At 39.3% G+C, this 23,666-nt stretch overlaps 1 protein-coding gene across 24 annotated transcripts in view; it reads left to right on the plus strand.

Moving 5' to 3' along the window:
* Positions 1 to 23,470, plus strand: part of LOC126863941 (catenin delta-2) — a 53,863-nt gene extending 30,393 nt beyond the window's left edge. The window contains exons 2-16 of one of the 24 annotated variants that reach the window (XR_007689014.1): positions 4,446 to 4,527; positions 4,995 to 5,060; positions 5,814 to 5,855; positions 5,953 to 6,082; positions 6,736 to 7,018; positions 7,169 to 7,294; positions 7,575 to 7,634; positions 8,541 to 9,163; positions 9,402 to 9,789; positions 11,124 to 11,141; positions 11,894 to 12,207; positions 12,567 to 12,870; positions 12,974 to 13,112; positions 13,344 to 13,951; positions 14,136 to 16,280. Coding sequence is in view for 8 of the 24 variants with exons in the window: in XM_050614695.1 (XP_050470652.1) it covers positions 4,496 to 4,527; positions 4,995 to 5,060; positions 5,814 to 5,855; positions 5,953 to 6,082; positions 6,736 to 7,018; positions 7,169 to 7,294; positions 7,575 to 7,634; positions 8,541 to 9,163; positions 9,402 to 9,789; positions 11,124 to 11,141; positions 11,894 to 12,207; positions 12,567 to 12,870; positions 12,974 to 13,112; positions 13,344 to 13,467; positions 17,157 to 17,414 (2,907 nt within the window). In the remaining 16 variants the exon portion in view is untranslated. Of the gene's footprint in view, positions 1 to 4,445; positions 4,528 to 4,994; positions 5,061 to 5,813; positions 5,856 to 5,952; positions 6,083 to 6,735; positions 7,019 to 7,168; positions 7,295 to 7,574; positions 7,635 to 8,540; positions 9,164 to 9,401; positions 9,790 to 11,123; positions 11,142 to 11,893; positions 12,208 to 12,566; positions 12,871 to 12,973; positions 13,113 to 13,343; positions 13,952 to 14,135; positions 16,281 to 17,156 lie in introns of those variants that run through there. The other 23 variants (XR_007689012.1, XR_007689013.1, XR_007689015.1 and 20 more) reach the window with 23 other exon arrangements.
* Positions 23,471 to 23,666: the final 196 nt, after the last annotated feature.

Below are 23,666 nucleotides of genomic sequence, written 5' to 3' on the forward strand. Positions count from 1 at the left end.
ATCTGTTGCTATATTTTGCTATTTCCTCTTTGACGGTGGGTATCTTGAGGTCGCGGTGTATTGTTTCATTGGTTACATACCAAGGTGCGTCAATTAGGGATCTTAGCGTTTTCGATTGGAAGCGTTGGAGTATTTCGATGTTGGAGTTACTTGCTGTTCCCCATAGTTGGATTCCGTAGGTCCAGACAGGTTTTATTACGGTCTTGTAAAGGGTAATTTTATTCTGTAAATTTAGTTTGGAGCGTCGGCCCGTGAGCCAATAGAGTTTTTTTAGTTTGTCCTTTAGTTGCTTCCTTTTATCTGTGATGTGTGTCTTCCACGTTAGTCTCCTGTCCAGGGTCATGCCCAGGTATCGGACTGTGTCCCTGCTAGGAACTGTAATTGTGGAACGTGTGTAAGAAAATTTGAATAAAATAACATAAAATGCGGTATAATTAATATCGGGTTTAAGGATTAGGGAAAATAGAGTGAGATGAAAAACAACGTGCGAATTTAAGGAAAGAACGCAAGAAAAAGGAATTAACGCAGAGGTCAAAGAAAAGGCAAAAAGGATGAGTTAAAAGGAACGACAGGATCTGAAAAACGGAAGAAATAGAGAATAAAAAGACAATATTTCAAAGGTTGAGAAAATGACAAAAAGGTATTATAAAGTAACAGCAAAAAAGGTTTCAAAAGAATAGGAGAAGATGAGTGAAAGGGATAAGGGAGCTAAGACTTTAGAAAAGGTAAAAAAAGGCTAAAAAAGGCAATACAAAGGAGACCTCAAAAACCGACAAAGATGAGTGGAAGAACAACACGGAGAGAGAGAGAGAGAGAGAGAGAGAGAGAGAGAGCTAGCTCCCTAAAAAAGAAGAGCAAAAGAGAATGGTAAACAGGAAAGAGAGAGGGCTTAATTGCAGCATTAATCGAGGATGACTGTACCCTTCTCTAAACATACAACTCCCACCTGTGTGTGTGTGTGTACATGCGTGGAAATAACTAGTAGTAAGGTAACGTTCTGGTTGCAAGGACGACGCTGGACGCAATGAAAGGACTAAGAAGAAAGGACAATGAAAGAGGTTAAAAAAGGAATAATAAAAGGAGAAGAAAGAAAAAGAGCTCGTTAGTAAGGATGCAATTTCGGTCAAATGGACGCGTCTTGGTTCTTCGATGGTTGCGGTCGCAGCTCAGCGGAAATCGCGCACTTCGTTAGTCGCACGGCAATTAGCCTCGCTTCGCGTCTTAATTACTCAAGTTGGGAGGTCCCGCCCTCACTCGAAGGACGATCCGAAGATCCTGCCGAGTGCCGAGAGATCCTGTGGGAAATGCATCTTGCGCGGAAACGCTGGCAGAGAAAATCGATTCCTGGCGCATCGTGGAAACAAGAATGGGCGGTGGTGTACCAGGTTAAGATGCACAGAGTTTTAAGACTAAAGTACGTTAAGTGTACCGTATTTTACTCTCTCTCTCCCTTTTCTAGTATCTCGACTCGACAAGATTTGTTTAGTCTTATGGGGAAATGCAGGTGCCCCGGCGAGGTTTGGACAAGAGAATTGCAGGGAAAAAGTTGGTTGAGTACCGCGGAGAGAGTAAACGTTTTTGAGAGGATTAACGTTCGTTGCCGGAAAACAAGGATTTCAACTAAACGTTTTTCCTCGTGTTTCGCTTCTAATCTACCAAATCGCGCTACTCTACTCCTTACTTCATGGAAGCCCGTAAGAGCGTAGGTAAATTCTTTGGACGAATTAAATTGAGGGTTACAGTTTCCAAACGCGGTGCCACTAAACTCCAAGTTGGTGTAACTTCTCGGTAATTAAAGAAAACTACTGTTAATAACCGGTTGTCAACGAAATCTACCTTCACCATAGAACGGAGTTTGGCCCACTTTTACAGTCTCGAAACTATTCTCGGAATACAGTCCCGTTCGTTCGTCTCGAACACGGTTCTGCTTCTCAAACGTCCAAGTATAATAGTAAGGAAGTAGTAAGAGTACTGGAAGGAAGGAAGCACGAGAATATCTTGCCTATTCTTCTGCAGCTATTAAGGTATTACGAGTCCCGGCACGTGGTCGAATTCACCAGCAGGTGATAAAAAGATTGCGACAATGGCAAATATCGTGAGCCCGTTCCCTCGGATAAGATGAAACAAGGGACAGACTAGGAAATTCGTTTAAGTTCCCTTTCCCTTATCGTGCTTTCGACCTGGATTCGCCTAGAACGAGATCGATGTCGCTGGTACCCGCGTTCCTAATCGATGTTAATGCAATTATTACTCGACAAGTTCTTTTATGTAATCGTTTCTTATTTTAACCCATTCGCGATGTATCGCGTATTGATACATTGAAACTACGTGGCTTATTTTCGCGGATAGCGTACTTGTATACTTACTGGTACATTAGCACTCAGCAGCATACGGACATTTGATCATCAATTTTAGCAAGATATGATAAATTGTAGATAGAAAGATCGGAGTAATTTTATGTTTTATTAGAACTCGTAGAATATTACGAATCGATAAAATTTATTTTTGCATTGAAAGGATTAGTATTTGTAGTTGTTAAACATTATTTTATTATTTAAGGAATCTATCTTCAGCTGGTATGTTTGTCAAGCTACGAATAAAATGAAGGAGGTTCTAAATTGATGGAGAGACTATCGCGTTCAATTAATTGCAATTAATTATTGCGATCAATTGTAGTAACAATATTTAAAATCGGTTAATTCGTCGTTTTTTATTTAATCGCAATTAAAAACGGATCGCTTATCTAATCGTGATATATCATTGAGAAGATTTTAAACAAGAACTTTACACATTACTCAATGTGCTTTTTTCCTGTTATCTTTATACGTACACAGTTTTATTCGTTAAATTAAATCGTAGATACCGTTCATTCAAAATGTTGTCTTTGAAGTCTTTCGTCATTTACTTTCAATATTTTGTGTTCGACGAACCGGAACCGTAAGATATCGTACCGGCTCCAAAAGAGATTCCTTTCTAAAAAAGGAGGGTCTGAAATATCCTCGAAGGCGATTATTCAGGAGGCGAAAAAGGACAATTCCGGACAATAAGTGGAAACGAATTTCGTTGGTCGAATAGAATCTGGCGATGATACTGGTCGACTAGGCTAGAATCCTTTTAGGAGGCAGCTCGCCGGCGAAATTCCGGTATCGTAGTTGCGTTAGATGAATTCGTTACCGAACTTTGCTCTATCCTTTCCACGAGCTCGAGTATACGTGTACACCTATGTAGATATATGTACTCGTATACAGCCGGAGGGCAATCGAAACACGCTATAAAAGAGCGACGAGGTGACAAATTAATTAAGCTCTTTTGCTCGTTTTATATTTTAATGCAGTGATTACGCGTGAGACCCATGCCACGATTCTCTCTGTCTGGTAATTGCACGTTGTGCGAAAGAGTAACAAAATTAATTAACGGCTGGATACCGAAAAAAGGTGGGAGGTCAGAGATAAATTAATAAAATAAAAAGATGAAAAAGGAGAAGGACGATGGGAAGGAGAAGGTTAATCAAAAAGGAGACATCATGTGGGTCTCGAAACAAAATTAACGTCTAACCTGGACTAACGAGTTTTCATGTTTGATATTCTAGTTGTATCGATCATTTTGTTTTTGTTCTACCACGGGAGACTGATTATTCTGTATGAAAAGCTTTCGTGTCGTTCCTTTTAAATGAATTAATAATGCTCGATAGAAATCGTGAAAAGTTTTTAAGTAGATGGATAAACTTCTTAACCGTCTTCGTGGGAAGTATTAAAAGAACGTAGGTATAAGTCGTGCAATTAGACCTTCTCTGCTAATGTTCCGATCAATACAGTAGTCGTTAACAGACTCGTAAACAGCACAGTTGATTCGTATAAGCGAGCTGCAAACACGCACCTCTTCAGTCTTTCTATCATTTTTTAAAGGAAGGTGATATATAAAGGTTGTTTTTAAAAAGGAAAACGAAAAAGTTTGTGCGTGGCATCAAAGTTATACTGAGGATATTTTAGGAATAAATAGTATGTATGTACAATAGATATTGTGATTATTATTATTATTACGGATATTGTATATTATTAACTTTGGAAAATTTACAAATATATAATTTAAGAACAGTGTCAATTTTTCAAAATGCGTCGCATTATTATCCAAAAGTTTGAAATTATTGCGCGTTATATATAAAATTCTAGAATTTGAAGAAAATCATCTTAGACCTGTCGAATTAAAGTATTTTTAAAATTAGTATAAATTAGCAGGTGCTTCGATTGAGAAAATGATCCCAAACTTTTGGTTTTAATATGTATTATCTCAAATGGATAAAAAAACAAAATCATTTGTTGGAAATGAAATGGAAAAGTTGTAAAAATCTATGGAAAAAATGTAGATACGTGATATATAAAATAAATATGATAATCCACTACATTCAAATGTTGCTTTAACCTTTCATTCGTTTGGTGTGCTTCCAGGAGACGTCATCATTGACTGCTGAGCCGCAAGAGACGAAAAATCAGCTGGTATGTCAAATAATCAGCTGGTTGACTCCTGTCTGTAAGTGTCTTTCTCTCCACGAGCTCTCTGCCGAGAGACTCGTAACCGATTAATACCTCTATTTCTCTCATTATGTCCCTTGATCTTTGTATCTCTTTCTATTCGTTTCAATAAGAAGCCGGTGATCGTAAAATGAACTCTGCTTTTCCCCTTCTCTCTTACACGGCTAGTGCAAGACGTAACTCGGCCAATTGGCAAAACTCGTTTCCCGGTAATAGCTAGAAAGAAACAAAAAGACTCGACTATCTCTTTCGTCTATCCTGCTGTCGTTCCATTCGTTTGGCCCATTTTTCCTGGCGCCTCAGATAGACAAAAACAGAGAATAAAAGGTAATACATACGAGGCCTGGGAATCGTGGGGAATCAATGATGAAAAAGACAGTTACAAGATATCTAACTCGAGGTTGCACCCTAGGAAGCACGTAGTTTCAGCACCCAAATTAATCAGACCGAAATTATTAATGTCAGGCTGGTGAATCGTCGAATCGTCGAGAGACAGGAGCACAGTATAACGCACACTGAGATCACACAGAGGTGACTAACATGACCTAACCGAGGTTAGTCATTCTGACCGCGAGTCTACGCAACTAACGCATTTATCTACGATGATCGCTGTTGACCGACGTTCCTATTGGATTAAGTTACTCTTTGGCGAAGTTTTTACTTAATAACAATTAACTCTAGACTCTTGTCTTCTCCAAAATGTCTCAAATGACTTGTTTAGACTTTCGAAACATTTGATTTACTCTTGAGCTTACTTTATCACCTGTACTGCAACTGTATCACTTTCGACGTATCATGTACACAGAATTCATCTGTCTAATTCATTAAGATGGTTGCCAATTTTGGAAATTTTGAGAAAATTCGTGGCTCATTCGTGAAAGATATTGAGTTAGAGATATAAAGTTGTCAGAATGAGTAATGTCGGTGGCACGAACACGCGTTCGTTTGCATTTACTTAGCATGGTTCAGAGCGATGTGTGACAAAAACGCGAGAAGAGTAGTTTGACGTAGTTAGGATTGTATTTGAATGTTTTTCTTTGTACTTCGATCCCCCTTTTCTTTTTGTTAGTCTGCCCATTTGATTTCAGCGTGTTATTTTTTGATCGAAGTGCATGAGTTATTTATTATCTTTTTTGCTACCATTGTTTTACAAAGTATCATATAAACGTGTACGATTCGATCGATATTTTTTCAATATTCTTTCATTTTCGTGGTAATTCGATTTGGTAGTTTTGTTCGACGATCGTAGATCAGAATGTAATCGGTCTCGTTGTATTTTTCCAGACGCGTTCTCCAGGAGAAGGGCCCCGACATGCCGCAATACACGTAAGTTATCGAACTCACGCGAATAAATCGCCGATTGTTCCCGATTGCACGATGGGACGAGCGACTCTAATTGATCATTATTGCGAACGTTTTGCAGCGGACAGAGTGATGCAGATTACCACGGAAGTAACGGCCAGGCGGACACCCATTCGTTGCATTCGTCTCATTTGTCTGTCCAAGAGGATCCATTACTTATCCGCAGCCATAAGCAGCAAACTACTCAACAAGTGAGATCCGTTTCCAGTTTTAGCAACGGTCTAATTTGCTGAGCAACGATTTCCTTTTACTCTTAACGATTGTTCCCTTCGAAGCCGTGTTCTCGTTATTCTCAGTACTCGTAGTACGTTGTACGCTTGTTGCCATTACTCTCAATATTCTTCGAGTTATCGAAGTTCTCAGTTCTCTTTGAAATTGCAGTGACTGATTGCCGGTGTTCACAAAGTTCTGACAATTCCTAGATTTCTTATTATTCTTAACGTACTGCGAGTTCTCAAAGTTTTAAAAAGATGTCAATGTTCGTTATTCGTATATTTTTCAAAAGCCTCAACGTTCGTTCATTATCGGCATTTTCACTGTTTGCTACTTTACTTTTCAAAACTTGAATTCCCGTATTTTTTTTCGGTATTCTCACATTCTCGGAATCCTCTAAATCGGTTCCCTTGCAAATCATCATACTCATTTCCGGTACTTTTAACATTTTCAGAAATCATAATTCAATTATACTTAATATTTTGAGAATGTTCAATCCTATTATACCGAACATTCTCAGAATTCTAGATATTCTTACCATTCAAAGTATCCTGATTATTCTCAGCATTCCCAGCATCTCCAGTATTCTTGGCGGTCTCGTTCTTTCTATAAACTGTTGAAATTTTCACAGGTGACAAACGTGTCGAAAGTTGTTCGCGAGGTATCACACATGGAGCCAGATCCAGGAGCAGTGAGTTACATGTCAGTTCCATTGATGTCTCAGGATTATCAGCACGCGGACCGGCGATACCCGGCGGACTCGTACATGGTCGGTTTTGAACATTACGAGCCGTACCTCGGTTATCCACCACAGCCAGGGTATCCGGGTCCGCATGGTATCTACATGCCACGCTCGCATTCTCCTCACAGTCCTCATAGTCCTTCTGAGCACAGTCGTGCCTCGCCTCCGCATGGTAAGCAATCGGTTATTTTTATCCGTCTTACATGGTCTCGTCACTATTACGAAAGTTACTTAGAACCGCGGAAAACAGTAGAATAAACGAAGACCTCTTTACGTCTCTTTACTCTTTACGTCTAAGATGTTCCTTTTATTTTTCTTAAAGAATACCTACGTAAGGCGGCGCCATATGTGGAAGGCGGTTACAACGACATCGATCCAGGTTTGAACCCCGCGTTGCAAGATCATTATCGTATTACTCCTAGTCCTGGTGGTCCCGGAGATCAATATGGTATGTTCGTTATCGAAACGGGGAGATACGGAATAGTTCATAGATAGCTCATAATCCGCATTTTTTTTTTCGAGGCTTTGTCGCATCATTGTCGTTTCTTCTTGATCGAAAGGATTTTTTTTTTGAGCGCAACGTTGACCTAGACAGCTGTATAATGAGATATTCAGCTATCATGTTGCAGCGGGCCACGGCTATTTGTCTGATCGTGCACGGGGCACAGCATAATTCACTTTAATTATCTCTATGCCTGACATTCGTTGTTATTTTGTGTTCTCTCTAGATCAAATCAGCAACTCTTGGAATATGGATGACTCTGGCGAACCCTCTCAGCATCCTCATGGTAGGGTCACATCAATAATTTATTTAACTCATTCTCTCTGCCTTTCTCTTTCTATTCTTCTCTCTCTTTTTCCCTTTGTCGACTTCCTTTCTCTTCTTGCCTCTTTCACTCTTGTTAAACTTCATCTGACCGCGTTTATCGTCGTTGAGTCTCTTTAACGTCGCGAGTCCATATTCCACTGTTTCAAACCACGCTACTACCATCGCACAGATAATGCGAGTGAATTATGCGTTTCAACTATACGAGTACACTAGTGACACGTTAACTGGCCGGGATTTTCATTCGTTAACTGACCATCTCTTCATATCCCTAGCGGTTATGAAAACTGATTTCTTGGAACGAATGTTGAAAAATAGACACATATGTCAGGTAATCGTGTGCATTCAATGGAAACATCTAGGATTTCTAGAAATATATTGGAGCAAAGGAAAAGAAGGAAACCCAGAAATCAAATCTGTGATCTTCGGCTAGAAAGCTAGAATTCCAAGCTCACCATTAATGTTTCCTCCCGATCCTTTAGCTTAGCAGTGTAGCCCGCGAAAGAACTATCGCGCCAAGCAAACTATCGAATATAGTATTCATCAAATCATCAAATTTAAAATGTAGCATTTATGATATAATATCTATATATACTATAAACTACTGACATCGGGATAACTATTTTGTAAATCTTCCATTCTGAATTCTTTGTAATTTTAATACATTGTCAAACCGTTGATTTTTCTTATTTGACTATGAAAGTCCCAACCCTGTAATAGTTCCTCTATACCTGATCAGTGATCAGATAAGATTCAGGCCCGTGGGCCAGTTAATGGAATACTGCAGTACAACGTTAGAGCCAATCTAGCGGAAGCTCTGCATATCGTCGAATCGTAATCAACCTCGTGTGGCATCCCATTTTTCCAGACGAGAATAAAGTGGCTTACGGTTACGTGTCTCCGTCCCCTTATGGACCTGTTGGATACGGCCCTGGCGTCGGGGTAGGTCCAGTCGCAGTTCCTAGCGATGTGCCCGGTTACGACGAAGGCCATCCGGTCCCACTCACCTCTGGAGTTCCTCCGGGAATGTTCGACGACGAGGTTCATCTTCAACGGCTACAATCTCGACATCCGGTGGTGCCCGGCATGGCTAGTCCATTAGACGACGATCAGAAGTCCATGAGATGGCGAGATCCGAACTTGTCGGAGGTGATCGGCTTCCTGAGTAATCCGAACAACATCATCAAGGCGAACGCTGCCGCGTATCTGCAGCATCTATGCTACATGGACGATCCAAATAAGCAGAAGACGCGAAGTCTAGGTGGAATACCACCGTTAGTGCAATTATTGGATCACGATAATCCAGACGTGTATAGGAATGCATGTGGTGCGCTGCGGAATTTGTCTTACGGCAGACAGAATGACGAAAATAAGAGGGCTATCAAGAACGCCGGCGGTGTTCCGGCCTTGATCAATTTATTACGTAGGACGTCTGACGCGGACGTGAAGGAACTGGTGACGGGGGTTCTTTGGAATTTATCCTCGTGCGAGGTGGGTAGACGTGTATGGTATATTTGATAGAATTTTACGACTGTACGAATATATTTAACTCAACACTTTTTAGCCTAATCGATGATAACGTTATGTAAACAAAGGTAGAATTGATTTACGAATTTAATAGTAGAATATACTGTCGAAGTTGGCTATTAAACCTTTGGACAACCTAAATAGTATATTTATAAATAGATTATAGACTATTATAGACGTATTTACATTTTCATTCTTTCAGGACCTTAAGAAATCCATCATCGATGATGGCGTAACGATGGTGGTGAACAACATAATTATTCCGCACAGTGGCTGGGATCCAAGCTCTTCCAGTGGCGAGACATGCTGGTCGACCGTGTTCAGAAACGCATCTGGCGTCTTAAGAAACGTCTCTAGCGCTGGCGAGTATGCAAGGAAGAAACTGCGCGAGTGCGAAGGTTTGGTCGACGCTCTTCTTTACGTAGTACGATCCGCCATCGAGAAGTCGAACATCGGGAACAAGATCGTAGAGAACTGTGTGTGTATTCTGCGGAACCTGAGTTATCGGTGTCAGGAGGTGGAGGACCCAAACTACGACAAACATCCGATTCAATCGACCGTTCAGAACAGGGTAGCTGCTCCAGTCAAAGGTGAGGGTTTGTCGATGACTCTCGCGAGGATACTCCTGCATTTCGAGAATGACACGAGTGTATCCTTCCCCCGTGCCATGGTAAACACACGGGTTCCCTCAATGGGCATGTGGTGACACGCATGCAGCCGAATTGTGTGTGCGCTGATGATAAGCGGATCGACAAACGGAAAAGAAGGACGAGCGGGTGTAATTTTGTGTCGTTTTATTATTGAATCGGTTCTGTATATACGAGCGGTATTGTGACGCTAAAATTGCAGCAGATCATCGTGGTACAGTGTGTTGCAAAAGCAATGTAATGCAGAGCTTAATAGTTATGGAGTATTCTGAATTTCTAATTTTGCAATTTATCAGCAACTTGTGAAGCTTTAGGTATTGCGTGCTTTTTGTAAATATAGTTTTGATGATCTGTGTCAAATAAAAGGTAGACTAATAAAGGTTTGTGATTTATCGATAAGTGGTAAAATTGAAAATGTATAATTCGTAGAGTACTTTGTGACCTGGATAAAATTTTAAAAATTTAGATGGTCATTCTTAGCTTTATCACGAGTTTTAAGGCCACTTCACAGCATAAAATTCTTCTGTTGTTTAAGCATGTTGTTACAAGCATCGAGACTTAACATTGCCTTGCTTTTGTATGATTCTGTACTTACACGGAGTAGGCTAAATTGACGTACGATGAAAATTAGTTCTCCGAAAAGTAAGATCGATAGTCCCTTAGTAATAGTTTTACATGAAATTGATCGAGTTGTTACGGAGAAAACGGAGCATTTGAAAACATACATCCGCTTGGCAACACAGTATTGTACAGTAAACCAGTCGCATATTAATGATATATTGCACGTTTCAGATTCTATCGAGTGTGAAACGTGCAAGGTAGTAATTAGGAGTCGTAGTTGACCCCGTATACTTTCTTGAGTCTATCAAAATGATATATTCCACATCTGTGTACACTGAACATTCGTTGTAGTGCTTACGTCTCTGTTGATATACCGCTTACACATTTGATCCAACATAATTGCGTGTATTCGTGATAATGATGGAACGATGTCTTTGCGAGACGACGATACCCTAACTAGCAATAGCACATATTACCAGTCGATTAGTATGTATCTCTTTGCAACTACACTAATCTTTGTGTTCCCTTCGGTGTTATGATTTCTCTCTTGTTTCTCATGAGCCTTGTATCGCAAATTCTTCTTTCGTACGAGATCCTACTACTACAAGAGACAAGAAGCAAAAAAGAAAAGAGAGCTAAGAAAAAAGAAAAAAAAAAGACAGCTTTATATCCTTTCTAGTTTAGCATGGATTAAAGATGTGTTTCAATCTTTTTAGCATACAGTTTATGTCAAGGTAAGACATTTTATTTCTTTCATCGAACAAATCCGAATAGCCAGTGCATGCCACGCTTCTCAACGGTTACTTTAGTTGTTCACACGACAATTTCTTTTATCGTGAATCTACCGATAACTTATGGACTGGTTCGCTATCGTTGGCAAACAAACCACGTGATCGACGTTGCAATCATTGTTCTAATATTGATTCCGTCGATTAGGCCACATACTCTAACGGATGAATATTTTGTTCGATAAACAAAGCGAATCTTGTCATTACATTGCACAAAATTCATACATAATTCGCGTAAATAGAGAACACCAACAGTACGTAGAGTGAAGAGTGAACATGTGTAAAATATTGCTGTGCTTTGAAGCGTTACGATTAATCGTCTTTACAGTGCTCATTAATTTCATCAGCAGTTCGTGTACATCAAGCGTTAACAGTACATACCCTTCGTGCATCTTGCGTACGCCTGTTTCTATGATTGGCTGGTTGCAATTGTTCTGTCAACACGTTGTTTGCGATGTTCCAGGCATTGGTGTAGTTCTCTGATAGAAGTAGTGCAAATACACTGAAAGTAATTCACACAATCTCTATTAAAACACTATAAAAGCATTATACTTAACCCTGCTGTGGTTCACAAATTTTTTATGTTTCAGCCTCGCTTTAGTTTCAACAAAAAAAAAAAAAAAAAAAAAGAGATTTTTAATACTTTGATCACGATCCTTTCTTGTAATTAATGTCAGTTTTAAATCACTGTGCCTTAGGTGAAAATTTGGGTTGCTTTGGCGGCAGCAAGAAGAAGAAGGATGGTCAACCAGTGCAAAAGGAAACGACCGCATCTCGCACTACCAGCCCTAGAACGGAACCCGTCAGAGGAATGGAGCTACTCTGGCAACCAGAAGTAGTACAGTCTTATTTGAAATTGCTGCAGACATGCTCAAATCCGGAGACTCTCGAGGCAGCGGCTGGGGCGCTTCAGAACCTCGCAGCCTGCTACTGGCAGCCAAGTATTGAAATTCGCGCGGCTGTGAGGAAGGAGAAGGGACTTCCCATTTTGGTGGAGTTGTTGCGGATGGAGGTACAGTATTATTCGTGGAATGTAGCGCGGAGGAATTGATGAATATATCGGATAGAATTTTTATGAAATAAAACATAGCGAAGCGGTAGATAGACATTTTAAATAGGGTTGGGTACACTTCAGCGGAGAAATATGGAAAAGTAGAAAAATTGGAGAGTAGAAACGTTTAACTGATTTTCATATTTTTAAAATTTGTATCAATTAAACTATTTTTGTAATATTACCATTAACATTTTTACGGGAGTATTTACATTTACTTTGCTGAGTAATCAAACAATCTGAAAAATATCTGCGCTGGTTCTATGAAAGTTTGATGATAGAATGTTTTAAAAAATGTTATTTCTGCTCGTCCATTTTAGGTGGACCGCGTAGTCTGTGCTGTGGCCACAGCTCTAAGAAATCTAGCGATAGACCAGCGTAACAAGGAGCTGATCGGAAAATACGCGATGCGTGATCTCATTCAGAAGTTACCTTCAGGAAATAACCAGCATGATCAAGGAACAAGTGACGACACAATCGCCGCCGTTCTCGCCACATTGAACGAAGTGATCAAGAAAAACGCCGAGTTCTCGCGATCTCTGTTGGATGCTGGCGGTGTCGACAGATTGATGAACATTACTAGGCAACGCCAGAAATACACGCCTCGTGTTCTTAAATTTGCAGGCAAGAATAAGCCAATTTCTTTTTACTAAATTTCTGCAAACAAAATATAAGTACGTATTTTCTGAACTTTCCTGAGAAGAACTAAATATCGGTTAATTTGTAGGACAAGTTTTGTTCACAATGTGGCAGCACCAAGAGCTGAGAGACGTTTACAAGAAGCACGGCTGGAAAGAGCAAGATTTCGTCACGAAAACGGTGGCAGCGCGAAATTCAGGGCCTAATTCACCTAACAATGCCAATAGGTAACCACTCGTTAATCGACAGTCAATAATTATTTGCTTTCAAGTTATAATCATTTCTTCCTTTTAAAACTAACCGATGTTTTATTTTTGTCGTTTCTGTTCCCGGACTCTGCGTTTAACTTTTATGTGTATGTTTTCCCCGTTCAATTCTACTTTGTTAGATAATTTCGGTTAAGCAGAGTCCATATTTTCACGATCTTTTTGAACTCCTCGACCCTCCGTTGAATATAGCTATGATTGTAGCACCCTAAACCGACCGATGGCGAGTCAAGGAAGCACCAGATACGAGGACAGAACGATTCAGAGAGCGAACATGAATTCGAATAACGTCGGTCGACCCACTATATATCAGCCTGTAAGTAACAACAACTAATGGTACTGTGTGACGAGCACTTAGACTCCGCTGGCGTTTAAACTAAGCGCTATCTTCCTCACGACTACTCGAAAGTGTAAGAAAGTACGTTTCTGGAGAAACGCGGACGGTCGTTGATCCGACTTCGGCTTTTGTGACATTTCATTACATTGTCACTTATTTTATTCGCAGTTACCACAGTTTTTTGTTTGCAAGCGTTTAAAAATGAGATAAACAAAGAGACACGTCCAATAAGAGTTTTAAGAACGAACGATGAGCTTTGTAAGATGAAAGTACAGGTTAAGACATAAAGACCCAGTAGCAAAACGTGATTCCTTTCGAATCGAGTCTTCCCCTTATCGATAAGCTTGCCGCTGCGTTTCACTGTTCAATAAAAAGAAAGAAAGAGAGAGGGAGAGAGGGAGAGAGGGAGAGAGGGAGAAAGAGACAGACAGACAGACAGACAGACAGACAGACAGACAGGCAGGTAGACAGACAGACAGGTAGACAGACAGACAGACAAGCAGACAGACAGACAAGCAGACAGACAGACAAGCAGACAGACAGACAAGCAGACAGACAGACAAGCAGACAGACAGACAAGCAGACAGACAGACAAGCAGACAGACAGACAAGCAGACAGACAGACAAGCAGACAGGCAGACAAGCAGACAGACAGACAAGCAGGCAGACAGACAAGCAGACAGACAGACAGACAGACAGACAGACAGACAGACAGACAGACAGACAGACAGACAGACAGACAGACAGACAGACAGACAGACAGGCAGACAGACAGACAAACAGACAGACAGACAGACAGTCAGGGGCAAGCAAGCAATAGATTCTACATACTCTGTTAGTTTTTATTTTTAGAAGTTTGATGAAACAAAGAAGGAGGATTTTACTTCACTGTACACAAATCGATTTCGTTGTTTTTTTTACCTTTTTTGTTATCTGTTTTATTATTATCATATATATACATATATTTGCGAGAAAGACGAGGCATTTCCTTGTACGAAATGCTAGAGTACACTTAGGCGAAGGATAATTATACGCAGAATTATTTATACGATATTTATCCGCTTACACGGAGATCGACAGGAGGAAAATAAAAAAAAAAAAAAAACGATCGTCACTGTAACGAAAGCGGAAAATCACGAGAAGGAAGAGGGCGGGAAAATAAAAAATAGAAGCGACAACCTCACACAGTTGTGATAAAAAAAAAGAGAAAGCAGCTACTTAATGAACATTTATCATAAGTGTATAAACTAAGTCAATTAACGAGTACCAATTATATTCATCGTGTTTCATGTTATATGAAACCAGCATTATTCGTATAATGTATACAGTATTACGATAGAGAGAAAAGGGTCGCATTAACGGCGGTCTCCCATAAAACAGTCCATGGAATTATCAAGTATCTAGCATTTTTATATAATAATCGACCGATATACTTACATAACGCGAACAAAACGCGAGCAAAACGTGTTGTTATCGCCGCGCTTCCGAGAGAGGATTTACGTCGTGTGCGAGACACGTGATAACGAACGTGCATATTGCAAGTCCAACTGCAATTGCATTCATTTTAATGTAAAGTTTCGTTCGTTTATCCGTTCGACGTGGTGAATGCTTCTTCGAATCGTCCGTTACACTCGTTACGGTTTTTCTTTCAACGAATCTTTGACATTTGGTATCTTTTCAACTTTTTATACTTACGGTGAAGAAGAATTATAACAAGGAAAATTTTTCGATTCGACTTTACGCAAGGGACAACGATTCATTTATAATTCATTGTTCCGATTTACTTAGCTATAATTCGTGATTTCATTTATTAGCGACTATGTAACGATACAAAAGAACCTTGTTCGAGAGATACTCTATTATTTATGTCCGTATAGCGTAATAGGAAGAAATATACATACGGAAAAGTTAAACCGTCGGTTTATTAGTGTTGAAGTGTGTCTCGCATTATTCTACGATTGTATAATAGATTAGTTATTGCAGGACCAAGTACTTGACATTATCCAACGATTAGGGAGCGCATTCAGCCATTGCAATAAGTTGTGTAAATCCAACGAAATCAGTTAAACCAATGTCTTTCCAAAATTCAACCGTTAATCGTTCTATCAAGTATCGCAAATTGAACCAAAACAAAATGGAAGAAGCGCACAAAATATTTACGCGAAGAGGCTGATCCGCTGCCTAATTGACAGTGATTAGTGCGATTACCGTAGTAGCGCGACAGTATATTCACTAGTTCTATGAGATTCCCATTATGAGAAAATCTGTTTCTATAGAGGACTTAATTTTGACTCGTTGACCCAGATGATGCAGAGTCTATCTCCGATATAGAATAAGAATAATGTCTAAAAAAAGAAAAAAAAGAATGCAACAAGTAATCTACGTGTATACATGGAGAGTTCGGTTTCGACTAAAACCACGATTCCATTTTTGTAGTTCGAACAAGCAGGGTAACGTTAATGAAAGCACAAAAATCATTACCGCGGATTTTTTTTTTTTTTTTTTTTTGATAAACAACACTGTTTGTTTAATATCACCGAAAAATGCAGCGTGTTTAACGATCAACTATTAATGTAAAAAAGAGGTTTTCTTTTTCTTCTTTTTTTATATATATATATAAACGCGACTCGCGTAGACAGACACACTCATTAAGCGACTTTTATCGTATGAGAGAAAAGCTAAGCGCACCTCGAAGCATGGTTTATAGTGACACATTGACTATTGCACGAACTTATTTATAATCTATTTATATCCAAATTAATCGAGCATAATAAAAGAGTATCTGACAGTAACTATCGTGTCGCTGTTGTTATATTTTTTGTCATAATACGATTGTTTAGAAGCTTTGGAGTTTTGTTCCCGTTCTCCTTTTCAGTATTCTTGATTTTTGATAGATATGGTTGTATAGGTAATATTATTTATGATTGATTTATTGTAAGATACGAGTCGGTGTTTTTAAAGGCTTACCTTGTCATTTTATAAGTACAAAAATGAGGCGTATTAAATGCCCTTGAAGATGTAAGAAGCTGTAAAATTAATTATATTTTAACCTTTTCGCTATTAATCACTTAACTGTTCGCGATCCTACATCGAGTTTAACTTAATTTAATAAAAATATGAAAATATTAAAAATATCAATATGTGTACGTTATTTGGTATAAAAATTTTTATAATTAAGAAAATGAAAGACAAATTAAGAGAAGCTTTTGAAATAGTTTACCTATCGAATACGATCTGGTTAGAGATTTAGAATAAAATGTTGAATTCATATTGGATCGCAAAGTTATGTTGTAGCTATCATTGGATGTATCTGTCCATATAATGAGAATGGCTACAGTAACCTTTCGAAATTCCATAGCAAGTATTTGTTCGCGCGTAGTGTTAATCAACCATCTGCAACCTAAAAATCAGTATAACGATTTCCTTTTACCATAATAGCGAAAGGGTTAATCTTCCAAAAATAAATAAAATGCAATGGAATCGAAATGAGAAGTAAAATAAAATCGAGGTAACAGAAAGGACGAAGCAAGAAGGGGTACGAAATAAAAAAAAGATCCACCGGGCCCGTTTCCCCGAGCGACGCGACAGCCCACTCCAGACCGATCCACCCCCGGCTACCCTCCGAGCCAGGGCTCTAAACTAACCGTTGGCTTGTGTGTGTGTTGCAGCAACCGAAACCCGGTGAGCCGCTCTACGCGCAAGTTAACTTGGAGAAGAAAAAGAAGCGGCAGTATGAGCTGGGGGTGGGCCAGGCGCAGGGTCAGGGCCCGGTCGTCGGCTCGGGAGTGGGCGTCGCGGCCGGTGCTCCCACGGCTGGTCAGTGGGTGGCCGATGGTGTTGGTGTTCCCGATGGCTCGGCCGCCACCGCAACGGTAAACGTTCCACCGAATTCGACTGCCGCCTCAGCCGGCGATTCCTGGGTATAACAGGGTGTCCATGGTTCAGCCGCCGTCCAGGGGGCAGTCATCCTTCCCCCGAGACTGCTGTACGCATAGAAGACGATTTCACGACTCCCAGTTGCGGGATTCATTGAAAGATGGACGATGACTCTGTGTCTGAAACGTAAAAGGAGAAACAAGGGAAATAGTAGAAATTAATCTTGCCGATTTTTTGCTGGATGATGGATAGAGAAGACTGGACAGGGCATTGAGGACAAGGATGGATGATAGGATTCTTGGTTTTGTATTTTCGGTTAGATCGTTACTGCACTGAGAATGATACGCGTTGTTGGAAGATACGATGTATATTGGAGGGAACCGGAAGACTGAGGACAAGAAGGGTATAGAGGTGTTAGTGGCTGAGACACGGAAGCCTCTTAAATAAGCTTCCATGGAAGTTTAGATCACCGAGTATCTGCTTAAGACGGTCTTACCAAGAAATGAATATATAACAATTGAAAAAGAAATATAAAAAAGAATTCGCACTCCGCACCCCACGTTATCCATGTATACTAGACACGGAAAGCGACTTGTCCGACCACATCCGCAGCAGTAGTCGCACTAATGGCTCTAAACCTTCATTGCACAATTCTAAATTAATATATACACTATATATATATAAATATATATATATAAATATTATATATATACATGTATATGTATATTTTAAGGCGGTACCCTTGGAGAAAGGACCCGTATTACAAAAGTACTACTAAGGTTAAGTAGTCGGTATTACTACGAACGATTGTATTAATAATATCAATGTTAATGATATTAATATTATTAATATTATTAATAATATCAGCGAGTAACGCGGTCGCGAGGCTGTCGCTATAAATATAGGAGGGTATAAAGATGAATGAATATATATATATATATATATAAATATAAATATATCATATAGGTATATCATACACGTTAACTGCTACACCGACACACACACACACACACACACACACACACGTATGTTAGGGGGGCGTATCGATTAAGCTACGTTATTGTATTATGTAAACTTCTGAGGCTGTGGGTGTGGCATGTAACGAGGATGCCGAATATTTGCGAGTTGCACTTTGTTTTTTTGTTCTCCGAGTTTTCCAATCGGTTCGATGGCGCGAAACAAAGAGTGCATGGAAAAGAAAGAAAAAGAATGCGAGCGAATGTGTAAACTAGCATGATACTTTCGTTTGGGTGCCGATATGTCCACTCGTAAACGTAAAAGCGTAAGGAAGAATAAGAAAATGGGGAAAAGTGGAGGAACGAGCACCTTTGTCGAGAACCACGTTGCCAATAGATGAGATCGATTGGATCCCATCGTGCAAAAAATCTGTTCTCGTTCTCGAGGATGGCTGCTCGGTTGAAACGCGAAGAAAAGAATAAAAAGCTAAGACGAAAAAGATAGAAACGGATTACTCGTTGATCCTCTAGACACACGATTATCAAGGTTCTTCGCTGTTACGTTTCGTCATATTCTAATGTATTGCTGTCGTGTAAATGGTTGAAGCGAAAAAAAGATAAGAAAAGATATAGAAATGCAACCGAAATTAGACCGAGACCAAGCGAACGAGAAAGAATCGACGAAAAGGGGGATTAAAGAAAGAAAGGGTGCGAATGAGCAGAGAGAGGAAATATGTGATGTTCAATGTTATCGAATGTTTGACAGAGATGACACTATTGATAGCCGATATACATATTATATATATATAGATATATATACATATATATTATATGTATACAAATAAATATATCCTTGTTCTATTTCTTAAATAATGTTATTATGACAGTTGAAAAAAATCGATTGTGTTCGCGATTATAGCTACTGAGAGAAAGTATAACACCAACGCAGGGACAAAAGAATTATAATTCTCCCTCGTCGATTCAGAATTATATATACATATATATATGTGTGTGTGTATATAAATGCTTCGTGCAGTATGCACGTCACGATCGACTAAATAAATAAATAAATAAATAAGTAAATAAGTAAAAAGAAAAAAAAAAAGAAAAAAGAACAATCATCGATCTCGTCGGTCGTCTCGCATAACCGGTCCAAACGTTCGTTCATCCTCTAAGCGTACTTTTTCGATATCTATCAACCGCGTAGTCGTTCACAACAGCCTAACTTTTGTACATATTCATCTCTCATATTCAGGCGAATTTATTCGCTTTTTTCTCATTAATCGAACGAACGACGAGATCGAATTAAGGACAAACGAGCGAATTAATGACGGCGACCATAGAAAACTGGCTCCAACGATCGTCGACGTGCCACCGGAAGCAGAAGCTGTATCGCCGTTACCCTGCCGGATATCAGTCGCATCGACCCTCCTCGAGATGGGATCGGGCGAAAGCTCGTGCGATCGTTTCTGTTACGATGAAAGAACGATCTGTAACATCATTAATAATATCGTAAAAATGTTTTGATATTTCGATAAAATATCACGAACTGAATATCATCATATACTATTTATACAAGCGCTTTCGAACGAATGCTGTCAATGCACCCACTGCGCGGAATATCCAGTCATAAGTGGGTCGTAACGATATTCTACCGCCTATGAGTACGGGGATTTACGATCGGATGGGATTCTCGCGTTAATTACGATCAAATATGCCGATACACCGTCTTTTATGTCTGGCCACTGTTGCGCTATTGTTACGATGATTCATAACACGATTTCGAACAGAAACGAGCGCGCGATCGCGATCGATATCGAGATAGCGAGCCGATAATGGGTAACAAACCGCGCCTCTTCACGAATCGAGAGGGGCACCCTTCGAGCTTATCGTTCGGACTGCTAGCAGATCATCGACGCGCGCGAATTTGCCGCGAGAACCTCTTAGAGGACCTTGGACCATTCCGCTCAATGTGACACACACGGCTCTGATAAATTTCTGTCCTTTTCTCACTCGTGTCTTCGACGAATTTCGATTCTGAAGTTTTCTGAAATTCGAATCGAACACGATGTCTTGCGTATCCTCGATGACTTCGCAATGTCTGGAATTGACATCGTAGTTGGAGATCTTTGCTGAAATTTCAGCAAGTTTTAAACGTTGACGATTGATTTTGGGATCTTTTTTCACTTTTCTTCTCGTACGAAGGCGTTTCTCGAGAAATTTCACACTATCAGTTACGTGGACCATCGAGATTAAATATTGAGAAATACAGACAAATACGTTTCGATGTTTCGTCTATCTAAGAAGAGTTCGAATTGAATTTGACGATGGAAACACGAGTCGAAGAAGGGACGATAGAACAAATAAATCGCGATCCTCTTCGACGATTCGAAAGATCCTCGTTGAAGCGTGGTGGATTAATTGTTACATCGTCGGAGGATTGACAGAGCCGCCACTATTGACTCGAACGAACCGAAATTTTGATATCCGCTTTTCATTGTTTTCATGTACCAACGTTTCTAATTTTCTACGAGAATTAACGAGCAAGAGAGAATTGACGGAGACAGACGGAAGATTTTTGTAAATGTAGTGTGTGGAGCGACGTGCTCGCAGAAAAAAGAAAAAAAGAAAAAAATGAAAAAACGACACGCTTTCGAGCAAAGAAGATGTGCGGTTATACTACAATGCGTAGAATGATCAAAGGCTGATCAGTGAAATTGAGAAATTTGTATCTACGTAGTTAAAGAAGGAAATCTATGCTCTGCCGAGAAAATCACCTTATTTGAAGTACTTCTCCTTTCAGCTTTTATAATTTTGTAATGTTCGTTACGCAATTTTTAACAATTATTATGATATCGTATTATCACCTACTCGTTTCACTTTGAAAATTAAATTTCGTTTTAGAGCGACAAGTCGTATTTTTGATGTAATCCAACAGTGTAAATGAGTACAACCTCGTGTCCTTATTTCCAAAATGTACATTTGTGAATTCGACACTTATTCAAGCTATCATTTATATCTTTATCGTTGTCTTGCCCAATAGTTTTCCCAACTTAGCGAAGATATTTTCTTGGTGAAACGTTAATTCACGCGGAAGTTTTTTAATTTTTTAATAGAATACAATTTCTCGGCACTGCAATATATTACCTTCGTCGTATACTTAAAAATGGGCCTTGTAAACAATTTCAAAAGGCTAACTTTATTTACGTTTTCGGCTCATTCCGTTGTTCGTTGCATGATATACCTAAGTACGTGCAGACTTTGATAGAAATTATCCTTAAACAGAAACTTATGTTTGTGTCTTTGTACGAGGCTCGTTCGATCTCTCGAAGTATCTTCAGATATATCACATATATTTTTCTTTCTCTTATCTTTCAAAGATTTTCGTTAAATTCTCTTCATTTTCCTTTTTTTTTTTTTTTTTTTTTTTTTTTTTTTTTTTTGGAACAATGGCAGCTATTATGGCAGTTATTTTTTAAATAAAGTTTCTGTATCTGTATGCATAATACTTTGTAAAGGAGCTTCGCGCAAATCGAACGTGAATCTATTTTGAACAATTCGAATATTTCCGAACGTTTTATATCCAGTGACTGTTATAATTTATTGACACTATAAAATTCAAGACTCTGTTTATCGAAATCGCTTAAACATGCGAGTCCTTTCAAAAAGGATTCGACAGTAGATCGACGAATCGATCGATACGCTGTTATGAAGGTTTCAGCCTACGGTTTCTAATGGATAAGAAGAAAAGGATCAAAAAGAAAATGGAAAAAAAGAAAAGAAGCACCGAGAAGCGATGCGTCCGGAATTTTTTTAACGATGTCGTGTTTTACTAACGAATTTTTACGCCGTTTTTTACACGATTCTTACCGGCCTAAGGAGCTGTCTTTTCCACGAACAGCGATCGAAGCTGTTTGCGTTGCTGCTTTCTCGCGGAACTAATCGCGAATCGATCTCGATCCTTTGAATTAAAACATACCGTTTGTTAAAAACGAACATCGAAAATCCGAATGATTTTGCTTCGACTATTTGTCTTGAAAATAACAGAAATTATTTTCCTTTTCCATTAATCCAAACCTCCCTTGTCTTAATAATCGAGTTTCGCGATATTCAACGATATTAACCAACTATCGTTAGATTTTTGAAATGTCATTATATACATATATTTATACATTTTAAATACATGTCAAATTGGAAAATCAGAACTTAAATACACCCTGTTTACTGGGAACTTGAATAATTTCTTTTGTTTCGGTAACCAGTTTCGTCAAACTAGAAAAATTCTGAAATATTTGTGAACCGTCATTGAAATTCTATGATTTTACATATTTAGTATCCACAAAATTCGCGAGATTAAAGCTTAAACGTTTCACATTTTATTACGTACATACCAATAATCTGTGCGGATGATTTTAACAATCAAACGCGATCGATTTCGATTTCCGAGTTGTTCCGACCGAAGATCCAAAATTCATCCTTCACCGCGATCATCGTCACCGATCACTCAAAGAAGACTGATAGCGCAAAACTCGAGTGATTCCATTAGACCGCTCCATCAAGAATCGATTTCGAAAAGAGGGAATATGAAGAATGAAACGGATCGAGGAGATCAGGAAACGGATACGAGGAAAACTTCGCAACACATCCACGTGAAAGTTATAAGCCAACTAGCAGGACGAACCAACGGTTGACCTCGAAGCAACACAGAGGGAAATTTTCACCATCAAAAAGGAGGAGAACAGTGAGCGAGTGCGAGGGCAAGAGAGAAAGAGAGAGAGAGCGTGAGAGAGAGAGAGAGAGAGAGAGCGTGAGAAAGAGAGAGAAAAGAAAAGGGAAAATGGCGAAAGACACGAGTAAAAGCGAGGGGGATGCGAAATACAAGAAGGAAAATGCCAGAAAGAATTTCATACATTTCATATACATACAAGCATACACGTTACGTATACATACACGCATACGTATACACATAAGGTGAGAAAGGAAGAATGAATGACGAATAGAGAGAAAGTAAAAAGGAGCGAGAGAGAGAGAGAGAGAGAGAGAGAGAGAGAGAGAGAAAGAAAGAAAGAAAGAAAGAAAGAATGACACAAACACGTGCATAACAAATAGAAAAAAAATGATAGGCTACAGTGCTGCATACGTATTTAAATTAAAGGAGCATTAAATAAGCATGGATGTGCATTTTAGATGTATTAGAGGAGTTTCACCACACATTTAGTATTAGTTGTAAAACTTCGTAGTCTGACTTGGGGAGAATCTTCGGAAGTTGCATTTTCTTCGAGAAAATTTGCCTTCTTTAATTCTTTCGACTAGACTTTTTTATCGCGAAAGAATTTCTAAGCTTTC

The sequence above is a fragment of the Bombus huntii genome, chromosome 3, assembly GCF_024542735.1.
Source record: "Bombus huntii isolate Logan2020A chromosome 3, iyBomHunt1.1, whole genome shotgun sequence".
Classification (NCBI taxonomy): domain Eukaryota; kingdom Metazoa; phylum Arthropoda; class Insecta; order Hymenoptera; family Apidae; genus Bombus; species Bombus huntii.